Consider the following 22,717-nt stretch of genomic DNA (forward strand, 5'->3'; position numbering starts at 1 on the left):
GCACTGTACCAATCCATCACTGATCAGACAGGAAGACTAATGGATTAATGCCTCACTCTGAGTCATGAGCAGAGTGCTCTGCTAGCGCCTGAGTGTGAAGGCCAGTACTCAGAGAAAGAACATGCTCCGATGGTGCAGCAGCTCTGGAGGGACGCCATTCAATTAGAGCGCGTCCTCTAGGGGAATTTCTACCCGAGTAAGCAGAACGGCAAACAGATCAGTCAAACCTCTGCTGATCAGAGGTCTCGGACAAAACAAAGGCAAAATATGAAGGACAAAGGTGCTCGTTTAAAACATTAGAAAGGGTGTAGGCATTAGGGGTCATAGCAGTGCTGACGTGTATGACGCGTAGCATAAGGCTACATGTTTGTATAAACTTCACTGTCCTTTGTGTCTATAGGGTTGGAAAGTGTCAAAACTTCAAATCAATTTCATATGACAGGTGCTTAGGAGAGGAATGAGTGCATCAAAAGATGGAGGGAAAAATCTTGCACACACCAAGAAGTGGTCAGTATTTTAGTCAGTTTACGCAGGAATCAATATGGTTTGCTTTTTTAAACTAGATAAATACAGGGGATATTTTTTTTCATTAAATTTTGAAGTAAATAACAATACATATTTCCTTATTTGTGTCTTCCAGTACAGTATCAGTGCAGGCATTGCTATCGTTTGCTTTTTTAAAGTCTTTAATAACAACTGTGAATGTTTCATATTACTGAAGACAAACTCATTCACTGCACGCTTCAAGACTGCATTCACACTGCAAACTTCAATGCTAAATTCTAAGTTGTACAATTTTGAAAAAAAAAAATCTAATTGTGATGATTTTGACTCATTTTGCAAATTGGTTATGAACTCTGGGAATGATCATTTTGATGCAATTCTCATATTTAACAAGAAAATCACAAAAAATGAAGAAAACAGGGTTTTTTTGTACACTATTCACAAAATATGCCACTAGAATGATTGCATGATATGTAATGCTTAACATCTCTGCTGCAAAAAAACTTTTAAACTGGTATTTTGTCACAAATTTCAGGTTATAGAAATATTGCACCATCTGCAATTTGAAAATTGCAGGACATGATTGCGATTTAATCTACTTTGTGATTAATTGCCCAGCTCTACAAAGAATCAGGTTACCTTGACCCATAGTGTGAATACAGCCTTACTCTTTTCGTAAACAAATATCAGGACTCCATTAGACAAAGTCAGAGAAATAACACCACTGCCCATAAACGCCTGCCCCCTCTTCATTCCAACAAGGACAGTAAATCGGTATGAATGCAAACCTGCTTCACCTTTAATATGCATCTCAGAGCAACACCTTTCATCAAACTGCAGTTGTTTTCTTTGTGTTTTACTGCACCACCTCATTGCTCATTCTTGCCATTTGCTCATCAACAATATGTGAAAGTATCTTAAGGTATAAGAAAGTCAGTGTGTTTTATAATATGTTCTTTAGCTATTTTGATAAATAATAGAATCATAAAGTACCTAAGCTTTGAAAAATGATATATATTTTATGAGATATGTGGATAGAAATCTATCAAAAAAAGCAAATTAACTGCTGCACATTCTATGAGCTGCACTGTTGTATAGTTGAGATAGTGTGTGAGTTTACTTTCATTTTTTATAATAAAGAGAAAGAAGCTACACAAAATTGGATGCCTACGACGTCTATTTTGTTTCCATCTCAAAGCCAGTATCTGATGCTGTGACAATCCTTGTCAGAAAGAGACAAGGACCTGTAAATCTTTAAATAAACCTCTCCTGCTATTTTGAGCAGCTCAGAATAAACACTGTGTGGTTCAGTGTGTTCTAACCAAAGGGTTTTACTGGCAAATATTCCTCTCACAATAAAACAAGGACATCATTTCTTCACATATTTGAAGCACAACCTGAAAGAAAAACTAATGAGCAGTAAACACTCCGCTTCTGACCACAAAACCACTGGTTCTCAGAGAAGGCGAGCCTGTGTGGGCGACATCATAAAAGCCCAACAGTGGCTCCGCAGGTGGGCGGTATGTGCATGAGACAAGTATGTGAGCTGGGATTTCAGAAGGTCAAGCATGTTACTTGCTCTGTCTAGCACCTGAATGCAGGCGTTTCATAACTTGTCTGATAATCTTTGTATATTCTCCCTTTGGATAAACAGCATGATGCCTCAGAAATAAACAGCCTGAAATATATGAATCCTGAAAGAAAAGTGAGAGAAGTGCTCCTGTTTGGCCAGGGTGTGGTGGGTTCTGCAGGCTATCCAGAGGAAATCCTGCCCCCCTTAATGACACAGTGAAAGCATTGCTTTTACAAGAACAACCCACACAAACAATGCCAGATTTTCAAAAACAAAGGCCATGGGAGTCTGGTCATGTAGATGAACAGCAAAATAAGAACTACAAACACGTACAACTGATTGAAGTGCACATGAAATTTTTGGTGAAACTGAACAAAACAGCAGCTGAATCTTTGGTACATGCACTGAGGTGTGTGGGGAACACTGCATGTCACGTGTGTTTGAATGGCATAAAATATGAAGTGAAGGCAGATACTGGCTCCCTATCAAGTCCCGTATCAACTACAAAGTCCTCCTCCTCACATACAAATCTCTCCATGCTCTGGCTCCCCAGTATCTTTCCGATCTCCTCCATCCATACACACCATCCCGCAACCTTCCATCTTCAGACACCGGCCTACTTTCCATGCCCAAAACCAAACTCCAAACCTATGGAGACAGAGCCTTCAGTGCTGCAGCTCCCACCCTCTGGAACACTCTTCCTGCAGACATTCGTATCGCTCCACCTCTGGACATTTTCAAAAAACGTCTCAAGCACCACCTGTTCACCACAGCCAACAGTCTTCACTAAACCACCCCTTACACTCATCCTACCCCTCACATAGTTTGTCCATGTATATGTGTTCCTGTAAAGCGTCCTTGGGTTTCTTGAAAGGCGCTATATAAATTCAAGATATTATTATTATTATTATTATTAGTATGTCCAAGACAATGAACGTTCTGGGCGCCCATGCGCATCAGAAACGTCTGAACTCATTCAACAGATTGAACAAATCATTAGGAATGATTGATGACTCAGTATAAGAATGATAGCATAGATGGTCTCCAGTGGTAAAAAGACAGCTTGGCAAATTTTGCATGAAAATTTGGACATGACAAAAGTGTGTGCTGAGGTTGTCCCAAAACTTCTGAATCCTGCTCAAAAGGAAAATGCAAGCAAATTTGTGGAGACATTTTAGAAGAAATTAAAGGAAACTCCCCTTTTTTTTTTTTTTTTTTTTTTTTTTTTTTTAGAAGGAGTAAGTACCTACCATGAAACTCGAATCTTCAAATACAATCCTGAGACAAATCTATTGGAAAACACCATCTTTACCAAGGATAAACAAAGTATGACAGAGCAAGTCCAAAACAAGGCCATGCTGCTTGTTTTCTTTGACATTTAGAGTGTCATTTTGAAGGAGTGGGTTCCAGAGGGGTAAATGATGAATCAACACTATTGGTCCAAACTGGTCCGAGAAAAACTAGAAGAAAGAGACCACAACTGTGAAAAAACGACTTCATTCTTAATCAAAACAACGCACCAGCTCACACTGCGCTCACGGTGAAGCTGTTTCTGTCCCAAAAAACAAATCACAGTGCCTTATCACCATCGCTACTCAGCTGATCTAACACTGTGTGACTGTCCTTGTTTCTAAGATCAAATCTGTGCTTAAAGGAACATGTTTAGAAAAGAACTAAAGAGGTTTTGAGACAACTATCCGAAGACCTACTGCACTGCTTTGATCAGTGGGAGACCTACGTGTATCAGTATTGGTATTGGCTAAAATGAGTCTGGAAATATCTGCATATTGGCAAAAATTCAATATTGTGCATCCCTAAAGCAGACAATGTTTGTGGTGACTGCCAGCTAATGCACACATTAACCTTCTTGAAAGACATTGACAACAGCGACTACAGTGGAATGGGAGTATGAGAAAAGATGAAGTGACTTGAGCACTGATAATGTGATAGTCATAAGTTGCCGTTAATTATTTTGTCTCACAGTAGTGTGTTTCAGTCTGTGGAGGAGCTGACAGTGAAGTTTTGACAGCCTTGTTCAAACTACAGAGCTCTGGCTAGTGCTGATGCTTTATTTATTGATGTAATTTAGGTACAAATACCAAATTACCATCACTTTTTCATTTCATTTAGACTTGAAGAACTAATGGGCAGCACACCACAAAAACACAGCATAGTATGTGCAATGTAAAATCTTTTTAACAGTAAAATATAAAAAAGTGAGAACCCAAGTACTTACTCACCTTCACAAATACATTTTCAAAGGGGCTAGCAGGGAAAATTTAGAATGACAAAAAAAAGGTCAGCCCGAAAAGTTCACAAAATTTTCAGGAGGTTTGTGTTAAACACACAAAACTGTGTATAAAATGTAGCTTAAAGACTTCACAAATATTAGGGAACATACTTTCCTACATCTAGAAATGAATGCAGTCTAATTTTATCTCATCATCTGCACTATTGCCATAGCAATTCATTTCTCACTGTACTGAACACTTACGCAATAACATTGAAAAGAAAAACAGTAAGGTCAGAACTTGTGACAAAAATGGCCCTCTGAAAGGCTCCCAGGCTCACTCAGAAGCTTTTTTTCCTGAAGTCAGCTCAGTATTAAAGCATAACCTTGAGCGAGTCAAAGAACAGAAGGGACTGATGCCGGGAACGAGAGAGAACATGAGGTAAAAGTTTGAAAGCCGCAGTTAATGGCACCTCTTTATGACCGTTTCCCCAGATCCTCTGGCCTCCTGCTGTTTCACGAGCTCTCTGTGGAATTCCTGCCTGACAACAAGCAGGCACGCCATGGTCCACAGATACAGGTAAACAACACAACAACTAGACAAAGTCAGGCTGTTGTGGTTTGAGGTGGACTGTTATTTCAACATAAGGAGTTACATATCTTTAACTCAAGCAACTTTGCTTTAACAGCCTCAGTTGTTTTAACTTGTAAAGGACGAAAAAACATTTGATAACTTGGGAAGTAGGACTGCACAACAAATAGAATTTTAATGTTATCTCAATACAAGCTTTCACAATAAAATGCCCATATGATTCTCTATCAGTCACACACGCTGGAAAAATGGTCCGAATCCTCTGTACCCCAATCTCTTCGTGTTAGCCTGAAGTCTGTTCTGCACTCTCAGTGATCAAAATACTTCTCTCACCATGCCTCAGCCCAAATGAGAGGAAATGAGGTCTGTGTCTGCTCATCCTCTGCATGATGATGTTGTCATTAGTGGAGCACAGAGGGTGCAGCAGTTTTAGAGCTCTGGACGGATGAGTCAAACGGGCCTCTGAACCGTGGTGGGCTGCAAGAAGGAAAGCTGAAGCAGGCAGACAACAACAAACGCTTGTTCTGTTGCTGATGCGAGAGGATTTTACAGCCTCACTTACACTGTAGAGGCACGGGAAAACAGATGCTGAACACGGCCCGAACTAGACAACAAAACATTGGAGGCAGACTGCTGTTAAACACACAGCAAATGTAGGAAAACAATTATAACTTAAAATCCAAACAGATAAAGCCAAAGTGGACATCCATCCCTTACTATTGGTAATTGGTAATGCCATATGTGGCACAGTCTAAATTTGTCTAGACTTGTTTTCAGTATCAGGCATGTCGTTTTTCGTTTCAAGTACATGCTTTGATAGTACCGCCTCATTGTAGGCAAAGGTGTCATGGCAGAGACATGAAAATACATGAACATCCAACAAGAAGACAAGGAAGACACTGAGGCGATAGTTTACCAGGTTCAAGGTCTGTGTTTTTCACAGCCAAAGGATGAATTTTCCCTAAGCTTCAAAGCACGTTCAGCTATTTTCATTTATTGTTTTTGAGAATGATGTGAATTCATAGGGCTGTCAGCAAGTCCTGCATTAACTGCGACTAATCAGAGTCCATAATTAGAGTATTAGTTTCTTTTTCCTGATTATTCATATGCTTTTTGTCTCTTTCAGGACACCATGGTTAAGCCACTGAAATATCTCTACACAGCCACAAAATAAGTCCACTGCTGCATCTTAACCTCCTGAGATCTGAGCTTTTATTTTTGGATTCATTTTTAGATTCTCTGACTTATTTTTGGTAGGCAGGACCTGAAAAGATTAAAAGCTCAGGCTTGTCTTTGAACAGGAATTAATTTTGAGAAAAATGATGTCCAAAATCAACTCAAATCCCCTTAAATTTCAAAGAAATTAACTAAAATTTCTCTGAAAATTCTTCAACATTTTCTTAGTTTCCCATTAATTGTACCCCAACCAAATATTGCAGTGAAACTTTATTATAACGCCTTAACATTCCGAAAAAATTTACATCAAATTTCCATGTAAATTTCAGAAAAAAAATTGCCAACATTTCAAACAAATTCCCAAAAATGTATGAATGTATTTCCCAAGAATCCATGAAAATGGCAGAAGATTCCATAAACATCCAATGAAATTCCCTGAAATTACCATAAAAATTCTGGAAAATGCAAAGGACCGTGCCCCCATTTACCAATCAAATAAACAAAATTAACAAATTCCTCAAATTTCCAAGAAAATACCTAATAACTTTTGAGAAAACTGCCCCCAAAAATTCAATAAAATGACCAAAAATTACAACGACATTTCCCAAATTACAAGGAAAATTCCTTAAAAATGTGCAAACAAATTATTCTTTAACAAACATAAATTATTTAAACTTCAATGGACATTCTGGACAATGTTCTCAAAAATTCTAATCGTATTAATTATTACTATGTTGTGGGAAAGCCAAAATGTAATTTCCTCATAAGTGCATAAGGGACTTAGTAGGTTTGATCTCATTTCACTATAAAAATTCCACAGACAGCTCAGTGGACAAGTCAGAAATCATCTGAACCTCCTGTTATCAAACATTTACATATGACTCTTCCTCTACTTCCTTTTCAATCAGTAAAAATGTTACTTTATCTATGAGTAAGTTAATGTGGTAATATTTGATCTACCCAAAGTTCACTAGTTACTTTAAAAATAAAAGCAGGCCTGTCGTCAAACAGTAAGTCAATTATCCTTAGTTTAAAACAGCACAAAAATCCAAAATGAATCAAAACTTGTTATTCAGCACACACCAGAGCTCACTGTCTACACAGTGATGTTTGTTACCCACAAAAAGAACCACTTAGAACCTCACCTGACGTGATGACAAAAACTACCAGGTACAATCTCTGATGGTAAGTTTTAAATTAACAAGTAAAGAAAAGTCAAGCTGGTGTCACATGGCAGAAAACCACCATATCATAATAATATAAGTAACTTAAGAACCAAACGTGCACTTTAACTGGTGGTGATGGCATTGTAAAAATATTTTTCATGGTAGAAGTAATATTTCACAGCTTATAGAAATGGTTAAGAGCCCGAGTGCTGCATGATTCCATAGAGAACACATGAAAAGTTACATTTTCAGATCGTCCCTGCCTGTTGGTAAGGAACAAGCTGTAGGACAAACTGCTGGCTTTGCAGCTCTGAGATGGATGATATTGGCTTTAGCAGGTTTCAGTTACCCTGAATCAGTGTGTCCTTTTGTTTGTAAAGGGACACCATAATAACAATCCTCTTATTAATTACATCAATGAACACCAGTGATTGGAAACTGAGCATTTTTCTGCCAGAGTTCATTTAATGTATTCAACACATACTTATTGTTCCATTTACTAAATCATGCTCTTTGATTAAAAAACACATGATATTCTGTGTTCAAAAGGTCGGGTTCTTGCTCATTAAATGCTTCAGAAACTTGAGATGATAAATGATCTAACAACCACAGTTGACTACATCTGCTAATGCAGCCTCTTTGCACTGAGGGGAAAATTAATGTGTCTGTTTATTATCATACAAGGGGAACTGGATTGCATGCACTTCGAGGTAATAAATGTATTCTGCCATGAGGGAAAATGTCTGAGTGTGAAGATTATTTATAACCATGATGATAAGATGATGAAATCAGGATGACAAAAATGCAAATGGCACTCATCTCTTCTCAAATTATGGCATGCTTGAAAACAGTGTAACATGCTCCTGTTGTTACTTTCACACTTTTGCTTCAACAACAGTCTTATCTCTGATGCTCCCTTCATACAATCAGTTTGCAGAGTAACCACAGACTACCGCTCAGGTGGCTTACAAACAGCTCAAAAAAAGGAGAGAAAGACAAGGATTTCCATATTAAATTGTTGATTACTGTGATACTGAAATGGTCCCTGATATGGCAGAGTCGAAGAACAGGAGGTTTAAGCAACAGTGCAATCTTTCCCTCTTCAAAATATGAGTTCCAAAGTTGACCAGACAGTACAATGACTTTCAACTGAGAGAATAGCATCTTCCCCATAGTAGGGCTGAACAATATGCAAAAATAAGCAAATTGCAATTTTTCCCCCGATATTGCAATTGCGGTTTTATACATGATTATTATTAGGTTTCACATCTTATATATTTTTCAACAAATTACAGCAAAAAAAATTTCTATACTATAACCTACATTCAGTCAGGAACACTCTCATCGTACATTCAACCATTTTATTCAAAATGGAGTAACAGTTTTACTTGGCAGACAGCTCTATATGCTATAAAGGAGGCGGCTGGGGTGGGGGATGTGAAGCTTTGCCAGCATCAGCAGCATGTTGTATTAGCATTGATGCAAACAGGGATTAGTGAGCAGTACGTCATAACTTAATGGACCACTGTGTTGAGAGAAAGAGCTGTGACTGGCTGTGGGAGCTGGGAGAAAAAACTGGCTATCAGGTGATCGTGGCTGGGGGTGTGACTTCTGTGAACTAATGCTAAGTTTTATCAATATTAAAAAGAATGAATGAGGGCAGAGCAATTACAAAATACCTAATTAGATTTATCTCTGCTCAGGAAAGGAGGATTTTTGTAAACCATTCTGAAAGAAAAACACTTGAATGTTTGCATAAGGGCATAAAATCTCTGCTACTGCAAAACATGAATGTATCAAATTGGTAATTTGACACATTTCAAGTTAAAGGAACATTTCAACTTCTGGGATGTGTAAATTGTAGCACACCATATTGCGATTTAATCTAATTTGTGACTAATTGTCCAGCCCTACCCCATATCCACAGAGTGCCTATGTCCCCTGCTTCCAGCACTATCTAGCTTTAGCAGCAGTGGTGGATCTTTTGCATTGAATGCACATTGCTTCATAGCTCTAATTCAGACAGTTAGCCTGCCTCAGTCTGATTAGTTCAACAGCTGAGGCTAAGAGAAGAAACCGGACTAGAGTTAAAATGGAACAGGCTTTTAAAATTGGCAAGACCTTGAATGCAAAAGTAGTCTGATGACAAACTGGCTATGTTGTTTCTGACAGTTACAAACTGTTTTTACTGCACATCCAGGAGATATTATTCTCTCTCTCAGTTAACGAAAAAGTAACAATCAGAAGCCAAATGTACATCCCTGCAGAAATCATCCAGACACTTAAAAGTTACAGCACTAAATCTATTCTGTAACAGTGTAGTAGTGCTATGAGACCTTTAGCAGGCATCAAGTACACCAAACCCAACTTCTTCACGTTATTGCTTTAAAAACTATCCGAAAACAATTTCTAAATCTAATTTAAGAGACTGTCCCCGTTGAAATCAAGGTTCAAACTTAAGAAAATCCTTCAAATGAGCAGATGGTGTGAGAGCCTATCATTATTTCTGTTCTTGGATTCATTAGTTAGATTAAAAGTCAGTCTGTACCTGGATGTCATTAAACATTTTTATGTGGGAGTGTTTGTGTGCACAACACTTGTGAGGTTATTCAGGCCATCCACTGTGGTGGCAACTATCAGGGGGAGGGAAGAATCACAGTTTGACTCTGACACTGCAGGAACAATGGCTTTGTCTTGAACCTCAGCACAGGAAATCAACTTCAGCTGTTACTGCCTGAGGATATCACACTGAAGTGAGGACAGTGTCATGAATCCATGTTTTGTCTTTTGTGCTAATTAACAACTTCTCTCATATTTCTCTGTCATGGAAAAACAGCATCCTTTAGGGTGTCAATTCCTACATGAAGGAGCATTTCCATTATCAGAGTAGATGGGTATTAGAATCAGCAATAAATCAGTGCACATAAGCCTTGAAGTTCTGATCACCTCACAAAAGCTTTGATTTAATCACTTTATCAAAACAGGAGGCAAGTGTCACACGCTCCTTGAGCAAGGTTAGCTTTTATCTGTGCTGACCGCCTCGGGGAACATGCCTGTTTCTCCACACTCTGAGTACAAAGACGACACACTGAGCTGCTACAAGGGCAGGTTGATGAGCAGCGAACCCCTCTGATAAAACGACAACAAAGCAGGGAACCAGAGATCAGCTGATTGGAGGTAACACAATGAGGGGATTCTTCTACTAGGTAATAAGTTCAAAGAGTTCCTCAGTCTGCAAATGAAACCGCCCACAATAAAATTAAATCTGAAATAGCATTACATTAACCATCACTGTAGGAAAGTAAACATAGATCTTATTAGGCTAAATCCATTTAGTAGGACACCAAATGCAATAGTAATCAAACAATGAACAATTCTCAGAGCTCAAACTGACAGAAGACTCATTTTAAATGTAAAAAATGTGAATAACCATCTTAAAACCAGGACAAAAAGGCCTCAAACTGATTAGCTATAGCAACTAAAGAAGGATCAAGGTCAACAATGAGATTTTGTTGTTTTACACTGTAACCACTATCAAGAGGATTTCTTACAGCTGTATTTTACTGTATTCTCATTCATAGATGTCGTAACCAAAGCCCTTATAGACTTATGCTTCTGCCCAGTCTAAAACCATGCTCATTAGACTAATTAGTTACTCTGACTTGTTAGCAGGTGTGAATGTGAGCATGTCTGCTTGTTTTTCTCTTTAACTGACTGGTGATCAGTCCACAGGGTACGCTGCCTCTTAACCCATGACAGGACGAGGAGAATAGACGATAAATGAATGCGAGTTTTGTTATGCACATATGAAGTGTCAAAACTCTCCACCATATTTAAGACCTAAGAAATAAAGAACTTTGAAACCTTGTTCAGTGCTTGCCACAGGATGACACTATACCTTGCTGGCAGGGGTGACAGAGGGGTTATCCCACCTTGACTTGTTTTGTAGTTTTATTTTTTGTTCATTTCTGCCTTTTTTGACAGAATTCATCGGCAGTTCTTTGTATAAAAATGTTTCACTTGAAACTCTGCAAATATCCATGATGAGGTAACATATCACAACCATCATCCTAGATTGCATGATAGTATCAGCAGCAAGCTGCTGCAGAAAAACAACGGCATAAGAAGCTTCATTTTTAACATTTAATGCAGCTCCTTCAATAGTGGCCTTACTGGAGGGACAAAATAGTGGACTCCTCTCTCTCATACCGTGATGGTGATACATGGATATTTAGAAAATAAGAAAAACAGTCAACAGATATTCTTAGGTGGCTGTAAATAAATGAGGTTGGCTCAACCAAGTAGGTCCATATGTAGGAAACACTGCCATTAACTGCATTATAGTTGGAGGAAGTAGAAGAGCTCAGTGATCTGGAGTGCAATGGCAGAAACTGAGACCTCTGGACAAAGCCATCTATGTTACTCCGTATGTTTATGAGCACAGTTAAGTGGAGCTACAGTTTCAGCTCAGTGAGGCATTTTCAGTTAACTCTAGTCCTGATGTAAAAGCACCAGTGGTGAATTAATTTGTTGGAAGTATGTTTAAATCCACTACAGTCAGTGGTGATGTGCCCCCTTTCTGCTTAGTAACCACTGGATCTTGTTTTGGTTGATCCTGCTTACAAGTTAGCAAACAGCTGAGTAGTTAAATGTGGAAATGTGAAAACATGGACACCTTTACAACTCAGTGTATTTTCTAAGTGCTCGATGCTTTACTTTTGGTATCAGTACAATGCACGCTATCACTCTAGCTTAGTGATGACCGAGGCAGGCGGCAATGAGACTTACTGTGCAGAACGTCCAGTGCAGCTTGGGTTGGTAGGCATGCAAGAGAAAATCAAACTCCAGCTGCACTATCTAGATGTGATAGGCTGGCCATACACTAGACGATTTTAAGCCCAATTTGAGGCCATGGGGTGTATCCTGGGTGGAGGCTCACCACAAACGATTTTTTTTGTCTGAATAACTCTCAAGTGTGTGGTATCAACATGATTATTTTGCAGCTCCAAATGCAGCTCATAGCCATCCAGTAATGCATATGAATACCTCCAACAACCGATGAGAGCAGGCAGACTGGGTAGCAATAAGTCCCACATTTTCACAGCTCACAGCTAACAGACCTTTCCTTAATTCAAGCCAGGATTTCACCCATATTTTTTCCCTTGATTTATGATTTTTTGCTGCAACCGTAATGCATGCTAGTACAGCCTGCGGTGAAGGGGGAGCAAGCCAAGGATATCCATAGTCATTCATGTTTGTTTGAATTCTAAAGTCACATTTGGTCACACAAAATTTAAAATCAACCTTTTGTGCTTGCATGTCCACCTACTGACTTACTATTTGGCTTCATCAGTAACTGGAGCCCTATTCACACATGCCCAAAAACTCCTAAAAATCAAAATGTTAACATGTTTGAAAACCTATTAGTTTAAACTAGATGGAGGCTAACATTAAGACGCTTAGATATTAGTTAATTCAAGACATCAGTGTTCATTTTAAACATAAAACCATAAGATAAAATTTACAAGTTTACATCTACTACTTAGCATTAATGCTGTAGCTCTGTCTTTAAAGCTGAATAAACATGAAATGTGGTCCAATCGCTCTCTGGATTTTCAGTAGGGACTGAAACCTTTTGTTCATGGCAGAAATCTATTTTGAAGCTAACTACTTTTCAAGAACAAACAACACAATAATAGATTATTGATCAAAAAAGAAAGCATTACTTAACTATTATGAATTGTTTTCTCAAAATGATGAGGGGGAAAAGAGTGAGAGAAAGGGGGGATGTACGTCATTTGTGTTGTAAAACAATCAGAGAGCGGTCACATCTCAGTCATCAAAGGGAGCAGCAGAAACAGTGAAGGGAAGTGAGAACAGAGGTGGAAGTTGGTCGCTGTTCGACACCCACACTAGAACAACACCCACACTGGCCACAACACTGCAGTATAAATATAGCAGGCCTTCAACTTTCTGTAAATGCAGGTACAGAGATGCTGTGCTTGTCCTAGAGGGAAGTAAATGAGCATGTTTTTTGGCTGTGGCATGCTAATTTTAGGTCAGAATTTATCCAAATACAAAGGTTCATTTTGGTCTTCAGTAGAACCAGCTCTATTTGACTGATCATGGTGGCCTTGTTTCATTTGCATCCTATTATTACTATTTTTCAGGCTGCTTATTCTACCAATACAGCCTATGTTTGCAATGGTGGATGACTGACCCTCCCTGACCCAGTTACTAAGCTGTCATCCTGCAGAGCGAACAAAGAGGAGCAGCTGTCTATCAATAGCCTGAGTGTGTTTTCAGGGCTGACACAAATAAATCGGAGGACTGGCAGCACGTGTCTCTGTTCAGACTCAGCAGGGACGCCGCAAATAAGCACCTGCTCTGGTTCCTAAAGTGATTCTTGATTACATCGATCACATAGAGGTCACTTAAATTGCAGAGTCACCACTGAAATACAGAAGCACGATTAGTTTTAGTGCATAACCGCTGAGGTGCTTAATCGATGAGCTGTTCTGCGGACAAAAGCTGCAACTAACACAGATTCTCATATTATGTTAATCCGCCCATGCAGGCTAAAAGGAGGACAAAAATAGTGGAAAAAAGCCAATCCAGACTGAGGCACAAAAATGTGGAGGCTAAATTCATGAACTAGTTTTAAATTATTTTCAATTATTCCTTTTTTAAAGAGAACACCAGTGTGGTCTTGATACCTTTTTTTTTATCTGTTAAACTTTCTGCTCCTTTACTGTTTTTTCACAGTGAACTGAATTGTTTGTTTTAGGCGAAACAAGAAAAGAATGGCATGATTACAGCTGCACAATAAATTGCAAATGGAAACATTATCGCAATATGAGCATCTGCAGTTAACACATCACATGAGGCTTAGGGATGTTGGAAAAAATGACACTTCTTTATCTTTTCTTTCTGGAGTGTACATTGTTATATCAAAAATACAGAGCGTTAGATCCAGATAAAGTGTGTTTCTAAATGGTCGATTAACATTTGAATTAAACAAGAAGACTTTAGTTAAAAAAGAATGTGATGTGTATATTTTGTGATATGTGTTATCAAAGTAACGACTCCATATTAGCTTTAGCTACAACAGTATGTTTGTGATGACAAAATGAATAAAGCATCTTTTCACTGCTCAATTTGCATTAATTACTCTCAGGGTACCTGATAGCTAGTATAGCTAGCTGACTGTGTGAAAATGGTGTAAGAAGCTGTAAAAAGTCACATTTTGGGTGGAAAAGTATAACTTGGATAAATAATTTATTTGCTTATTGCAATAAATTCAGTTCATTCAAAGTTATGATTGACTGACTGTCCTGTATCACATTGCAAAAATCCAAATTCATCGCAACAAATAACCACATCAGAATATATGAAGAATGAACTGTTTTCTAGGTAGTATGTGCTCATTTTACCTGTTTGATCTAAGGTAGTATTTTTTTTGCTTCAGCACCATGTAAATGCAGTCAGATAACACCCGGTCTAACTATGATCTAACCTTAGATTAATCTGTGCCTGTTTGATGGTTTAAAAAAAAAAAAAAAAAAAAAAAAAAAAAAACTGCACTGTTAGCTTTAGGAGGGACGCGCAGCTAACAATTATTGGACATAATAGTCATAAAAAACTGATTTACAGCTAATGTGCACTTGTTAGTACTGATTTATTGCACTTCATTTTGTTATCAAAACATCATATTAAGTATATTGCATATTGTTTGAATTTCTAATGTCATGCAGGCCTCATTATTAATGATGCATGATACTGGATTATTGCTGATCACTGATCTGCTGATATTGCCAAACTTATTCTAAATGACGAAGACAGAACTTTGATTTTGTAAAAAAAAAAAAAAAAAAAAAAAAAAAAAGGTCCTGTACTGGAATTGACCTGCTATTGAAAACAATTCTTCCCAAAAACAGCAGATTTGCATGGTGGATTCCAGGGATCATAATGACAAAGTGTTTGAAATAACACAACAGAAATGCATTATTCTCAAGTGTAAAAAAAAAACAAACTCCGACCTACAGTTCAGACCTAAAGCTTCAGCCCTTGGAGCACATTTGAACGTTTAAGGAATGAGGAGGGAAAAGAAAAAATGCAGCTAGAGTAGGATCATCAATTTTACCTGCATAATCTTAATTGGAATTTCTTATTTCTGCCAATATCTAGAGCTGATACATCAGCTGTAAGTGCTGGCAAAAATGTTCACATATGCCAGTACAGATAACTGAGATTTTAACCATAACAATATCATGCTAATACTATTGTACATTCACTTATTCTTGTAGTTTGATTTTCTGTATTTCTCTTACTGCAATGCATGTTGCAGCAACTCAAGCTATCGTAATGTCTTGTCAATATTATGCATTAGGAAGGCGGTATATTATCGTAAAATTATTAGTGGTATTGGCTCAAAAAAGTGAATTGTCATATTGGCAGATATGAATATTTCTCATATAGTTATAACTGACATTTTGGCTATAAAATCTGCATTAGTCAGCTAGTATTAGTATTAGCTGAGCGAACAAATAAATAAGTGGAGTTTTCAGCTGGAAGAGCAGACTTACATCAGTTGATAGTTAGAAGTCTTCAGTCCAAACTAAATTTTAATATTGGTATCAATATTGGCTTAAATAATATTGCAGATATCACATATCAGATGCTGGCTTGAATCCAATATTTGAGGAATGTCTATAAGCATTTTGACCATTTTCTGACAACGTGGGGACCAAATCAGCAATAACCTTATCAGAAAAAGTAATGCATAATATATTAAGTAAAATATTTTTTGTTGCAAACACATCTAATAGTGTGCTATGAAACAGCAAAGTGCCTTTCCAAATTCAAGTACTTTCAAAATCAAACTTTGGCACTTAATAATACTGTGTACAAATATGACTAATTAGAAATGAATAGTTCTTAATAAATTGAAAGTTTGCTTGATTCTCATCAGATGTGTCTAACTGCTCCTCATGACAATCTAGCAGTGCACAGTTAGCAGTCTACTCTACTTCTGTCATCCTCATTTATGTTAAATTACCACAAACTCCAAATTCACCTCCCTGCTCAAATAATGAGACAAACATTGTGCTGTAATATGAGTTTGTGTACAGTATTGGCAGTGCTGCTTAGTATCTGCCGGGATATTGATACTGGAATTTAACCTTATTCTTTACTCTCTTTTATGTTTACATGGGTTTATTTCTTTATCTTATCGTCCTAAAAACATTCAAGTACATAGGAGGAAAATACAAATTGACTTTCCTTCAACGCAGTAATGATTTCTGCTGTTAGAATTTTGAGATAACCATCTAGTTTTTCCCACTAAAGTTTAAGTTATTCGCTAGACATGTTGGGAGGAAATTTTAATGGAAATTCTAGGGAATTTGTTTGTATATTCTGGGGGAGTTCGCTTGGAAATTTTCAAGTATTTTCATAGAAATTTTGGTCATATGACAGTATATTTTAGACCATTTCATTGGAAGTTTTGGGGAAAAAAAATATTTTAAATTTCTGGGGCATTTACATGGGAATTTTGGTACTTTTTTGGGATGTTTGGGGGAATTTGCTTGGAAATTTCAGGGCATTTTTAAAGAAATTTTGAAAAAAAAGGAAAGGAATTTACTTTGAAATTTTGAGGACTTTGCTTTGAATTTGGGGACGAGTTATTGGATTGCTTTTATGGGATACTCCATGAATTTGTGTGGATTTGGGGAAGGAAAATTTCCAAGAAAGTCAGAACTTGTAGTGGGAATTTCAAAATAACGGAACAAATGACTCCTCCATCCATCTTTAAATGACTAACATCATTTCTTACTGACTGAAAACCTCCTACAACTAATCAACCATCTCACTCACAGAAAAAAAATGATGCTCTAAAACCTATCCAGTGCTTTGTTTTCTGCAGAAACATGACCTTCAGGAGATTTGTGGACATTGTTTTAAGTGGTTTTGGCTATTTTTATTACTCTTAATGTTATAAGTTTTCTGTTTTCAATCCTGTAAAGCACTCTGAATCAGTTTGTGTATGAATGGTACTCTATAAATAAATTGCCCTTGCCTTGCCTTCATTTTTGCTGTGAACAAAACAAGAAGAATTTCATCAAGTGCTCTGTTTTTTTTTACTATTTTCTGACTTTCTGCTAACCAAACAAATCGATAAAAGTATAAAGTGTAGAATAATCAACAGCTATCATTATTTTGGTTGCATGTAAGCTACAAGACAGTGTTAATCAACCCTGTTCAACCAAAGAGTCAAAATGTTGAAAATACCTTCGCAAAAGCCACAATCTAAGTGGGGAAAATGGCAAAAATGGGTTAAGTGGCAATAAAAGTGTGTTAAAGGTGGCATAAATGGTCAAACAGTGAAAAATTGGGTGAAAAGGGCAAAACATAAAATGGCAAAAAACTGGGTGAAAATTGGCAAAAAAAAGGGGGGGGGGGGCAAAAATTGTTAAAAAGTAGCAAAAATGTTGGGGAAAATGTATCAAAAGTGATTAAAATGGGCAAAAAAGTTTGAAAAATGCGCAAAAAGCAGCAAGGAGTGGCATAATGTAAAAAAAGTAGAATTTAATGGCAAGAGGCAGCTCAAGTGGGCAAAAAGAAGCACCAAAAATGGGCTAAAAGCTGTAAAATTGTTTGGAAGTGGCAAAAAGGGGGCAAAAAATGCAAATAAGGAAAATAGAAATATACTGACAAAAATAAAGGTTGAAAAATTTATTTGACTTGAAAAATCAGCAACAAGTGTGGGAAAAAAATTGTTAATAAGACTCACAATGGATAGTTTCTGAGGACAAAATTTCATTTTTTAAGGTTTTCTGGGGAATAATACTTCAAAAGAGCCACAAATCATCACAGAAGAGCCACATGTGGCTCGAGAGCCATGCCTTGAGTATCACTGCCATAAGACAGAAATCCTCTTCATGCCAAGGAAGCATGAGGGATGTGATATTCAGCAGTTAAGACTTGACAAATGAATTGATATTTCACTCTCTTATCATTATAATTGTTCTGAAAAGTGAATTAAATACCTTAATATTTAAAGGATCATGTAGATTCCGGTTTATTTTGTGAGATTTTGCTTATTACTACTACTATATTTATTGAACATGAATGTTTTTATGGGTAATGTTTCTCAGTTTTTCTCACCCGTTTCAGACTTTTTGCAAAAGCCATCACGTGATCAATTATTCAGAAGTATAAAGTGCATAAATAACATTGTTTTGGATGCTTATGTATCAAAACAATTAAAATGCTTTAAGACATGAAAATCCTCCTTGCATCAAGGCAGATCTAATGTTTGGTTTTGGAGTATCGGGTGGTATGACTGGGGTCTTTTCGATTACAACCATTTCCTTCTCATCTATTGATTTAAAGGCGTAAAAATAAAAATCGTTTGCAGTCATGGAAGCATAAGAGGCCAACCATGCTCATCAATAGGTTACTATTGCTCTACCTGTCATTACTGTGTTGCCATTTTTGATCTGATAGTCAATAAGAGCCATACAACAACACAGCTGTGGAGGACAAAAGATGCGACTGCAGATGAAAGCCTCCACACAATGACACATATTTTTGTTGTGGAGATTATCTGATAGGGGCATGGGTATGAAATCCTAGCACAGAACTCATATCAGTAGTTTTAAATGGCCCGAAAGGTTTACCTGCTGATTCACCAGTGTTGATCCAGTCTGGGTTTGCAATGCTGGCTATTGCAAAGATATCTGCTGCCAGAAACAGACATCCTGAAATGATCGTTAGTTTATCCATACTGCCAGCTGATGGAGAGGGGAATGACGGGTAGAAAAGGTGGTGGTCGTTGTTCAAATGTAATCCCGGGGTGTTTAGAGACACAACAAGGTGGGCTGTTATCAGTCTAACCTCGCCCCCTTCAGCAGGACCCCGCTGTTGTGGTTCTGCTGTTCATTTTGCAGCAACGTTAGCTTCTCCAGCGAGAGCCTCTAGCTACAAAATGCTCAAACACGACACACAAAGGCATCACATCTCAAAAGCTCGTTGTAGTCCAGCACCGTAAAACAAAAGCTCACTCAGCAACAGGGCCCTTGTGTTGTCTCCTTGATCCGTTTAGCAGCAGCAACAGCAGCCGCAGCAGCAGCAGCATCGGGTACAGCTGCGGCTAGCAGGTAGCTAGCTAGCTATTTCCCAGATTCGGGCTCGGTGTGCCGAGCTGCGGCCCAAAGGCTGCTCGACGGCCGAGACCGCGACTGCGCTAGCATTTCAGACACAATGTCACACTGACGACAGTAGAGAAAGGGGCGAACCAAGCTCCTGTGGCTTCACAACACGGTATCCGTATTTCTAAACAAAGGTCCAATGGCAGCTAGCTAACCGTCAGGAAAACGGGAACCCATCACCGTCTCCTGCTTATTCGAGCCCGATCTCCTCCGCTGGAATAGCATCTGGTACTTTCAGTCCGTTAGCCAGCCAGCCTCTCCCCCTCCTCTTCTTCTTCTGTTTCTTTCTACGGTGGAAAGAGTGTACGCGTTTTCACGTCGCGCGTTAAATAAAGGGGATACGGTAGCTCCAAAGGTGAACGGTTAAACGGCAACGTTATTGTTATGCTTCGCACCCGTGTGCCCACCGTTAGCTCTGCCTCCCCTCCTGCCAAATGACATCAGGCGAACACCCCCACGCAGCGGCGCACACACTCACACAATTCAGCTGGTGCGTTCACATGTTCATCGGAGGCTTAGAGTTTCCTAATTTAGTAGCCTTTGGTCCGAGTTCGCTTTATTTTTAAGCTTTTACTTCTCAATTTTGACCGCCGCTGAGAAGAAATTGTGTATTCTATTACAATGACAATTATCTACGTTAATATACCCGCACAGTATTAATCTTAACGGCTTACTTGTGGCCGCAAATCACCATAAAACCCTTATATTGATGATGATTACGTCAAAAATCGCCCCTTTCAACATAACTAGCGTGTATTTGTTTCAGAACCCTTGTTTTCTCGGATTACTTTGGATTTATTGGCTGGCTTCAAAATTTGACGCATTTATTTATAAAAACAATTATATTTTGCATATTTGGCTATCATGAATTGACACAGAATGCATGAAACTCGAAAATCACATCCGATAAAGTCAATTTATACCTTTCCCATTTATTGTGGACATCAGTCGTGCTTGCCTTCTGCTTTGTCAGTTTTTGCGCCATCTTTAGGTAACCTTCAGATGAATTTTGCCATCTAGATTTCCCTTTCCCTATTGTTTCAGTAGACCGTGAACGCAAGCTGTCTTCACGTTCAGCAAGAACCGGGGGGGGGGGGGTGGTTCGCTTTCTTCTCGCGATATAACGCAAGAAACGGGGGTCATGCTGTCTTGAGTCGCCCTGCTGTTTTTGTAATTGAAGTAAGTGTAGATTCTGTGTATATTCACAGCTAAACGAAATCCCAATAATGTGACACCTATAGAATTATCTTAGTATAATAAAAACACCTGATTTGTAATATATATATATATATATATATATATATATATATATATAGCAGAAATATTGCTGGTCTGTTGATACAGTACAATAATCTGGCAAAAATCAGTGGAAAGTAAGTAACTGCATTTACTCCAATTACTGTAATTGAGAATCTTTAATTCTTTTTAGCACATAGAGGGAGTATTTCACATCACATCCCAGACCAGCTGTTGTATTTCAATTTATTACAAATTAATCTAAATTTAAATTGAATTGCAATGTCCTGCTGCAATTTACAGATCGCAGAAGTTGCAATATCTCTTTGTCATGAAATGTGAGTCCAAAAAAAAAAACAATTTTTAAAACATTTTTGCATCACAGAGGTTCCACTCTACACACTTTTCAAACACTTAAGCATCAAATTTTTTGAGAGGTTTGCAAAAAATTCAACTTTTCTTATCATTGTAAATGTTTTTTTCTTATTTGAATGAAAATGACATAAAAAAAAATCAAATAACAGACACTTTGTTTTCAAAATTGTCCAGCACAGCTTTTCATGATGATTGCTACAAGCCTTCCAAGTTTAACAATTTTAGTAAATTTACTACAGTGACTTAAATACTGAAGTTAAAGCATGTAGTTCATTCTCATTCAGGCATCATGTTATGTCATCCTTACATATCAGCCTGGCCTACAGGAAAGAATGGTTTATGTTTAATCTTTCTAATATTGTGTTGGTTATAATATAGTTTTTGCTTGTGTTTGTTCAAAAATAAAGATGACAAGGAACTTGGAAAATAGCTGCATGTCAAATTGCAAATTGGAGAAAAAATTGGAGAAAAAAATAAAATCAGTTTTATTTTCTGAAGTTGTTTAGCCTCAGTATCTACTCAGTAATTTAGCTAAACTTTAAACTGAATATTTTTAACTTTTACTTGAGAAGATATATATAGTCCATTACTTTTACTTTTACTACAGTAAATTCACCCAGAGTAACTGTACTTTTTCCTCTCCTGGTAAAAATAAAAAAATTCAAGGCCTTAACACAGACAGTAAACCATCTACAAGTCAGTTACTAAATTTATTGAAGAAAAACATCAGTCAATATCTTAATAACTGAATTTGGGATAAATTTGTCCTTCAGAGAACATCAAAAATGTACGCATTTGATTACCAATTGAAAAAGATATTGTATACTGCTGGTAGTGTGCTGTATCCAGTTGAAATCTCACAGCTAGGCTGTTTAAAATTCCCACTTTCTTGATAATTTATCATCAACGCACTTTAGAAGTCATAAATCAACCAGAACATTAACTCTATGTTAGCTTTACATGAGCAAACTGATGCAATCTGCATCTTTGGCCAAATCATTTTAGTACTTGAAGAGTGAATAAGCAAGGTTAAGAAGGCAGTAGACATGATTTGTAAGAACAAAAATTGTTTTGAGATGATTATCAACCCTAATTCAAATACTATGTACATGTGCTCTTATTACTTACATCATAATATAGTTTTATTCTATTGTGTTAAACTGCTATTCACAAACCCTGCCAGAATAATATGGTACTTTGAAATATGAGTGTATGAAACATACAGTACATGCAGTTTGATAGCATTGGGCAGAGCTAGTTCATGGCGCAACCTTTTTGTGTTTCTCAGTGAATCAGTTAAGAATCCTTTGATACAGTTTTGAATACATCACTCTGACAGCAGCTCATGCATGAAGAAGCCTTTAAATTTGGTTTTCATGTGCATTTTCTGCTACCTTTACACTAAACAATGATCTCACTGCTTTTTCCACAAGCAAAAACAAGGTGGGTGTATTCTAAATATAGCACCGACACTAGTTTGAAGGCAACATGCTCTGTGTCTTTTTGGCTCCCCCTACTGGTCGACAAACGGAACAATATTATTCAAGTTCTAAAAATACCTGCAGCCTTTTTAACCACTTTATAACCTCACACTCCACCCTAAAACACAACATTAGTATTCAGACTAGAACAGAAATTCAAGTGATAACCGTC

General features: G+C 37.6%; 1 protein-coding gene across 1 annotated transcript in view; it reads right to left on the reverse strand.

The window, feature by feature from the left end:
* mosmoa (modulator of smoothened a) overlaps nt 1-19,883 on the reverse strand; it is a 41,802-nt gene extending 21,919 nt beyond the window's left edge. The window contains exon 1 of the mRNA XM_041817572.1: nt 18,923-19,883. Coding sequence (XP_041673506.1) covers nt 18,923-19,028 — 106 coding nt within the window. The 5' untranslated portion in view covers nt 19,029-19,883. The remainder of the gene's footprint in view (nt 1-18,922) is intronic.
* Nucleotides 19,884-22,717: the final 2,834 nt, after the last annotated feature.

This window comes from Cheilinus undulatus, linkage group 21 (genome assembly GCF_018320785.1).
Source record: "Cheilinus undulatus linkage group 21, ASM1832078v1, whole genome shotgun sequence".
NCBI lineage: Eukaryota > Metazoa > Chordata > Actinopteri > Labriformes > Labridae > Cheilinus > Cheilinus undulatus.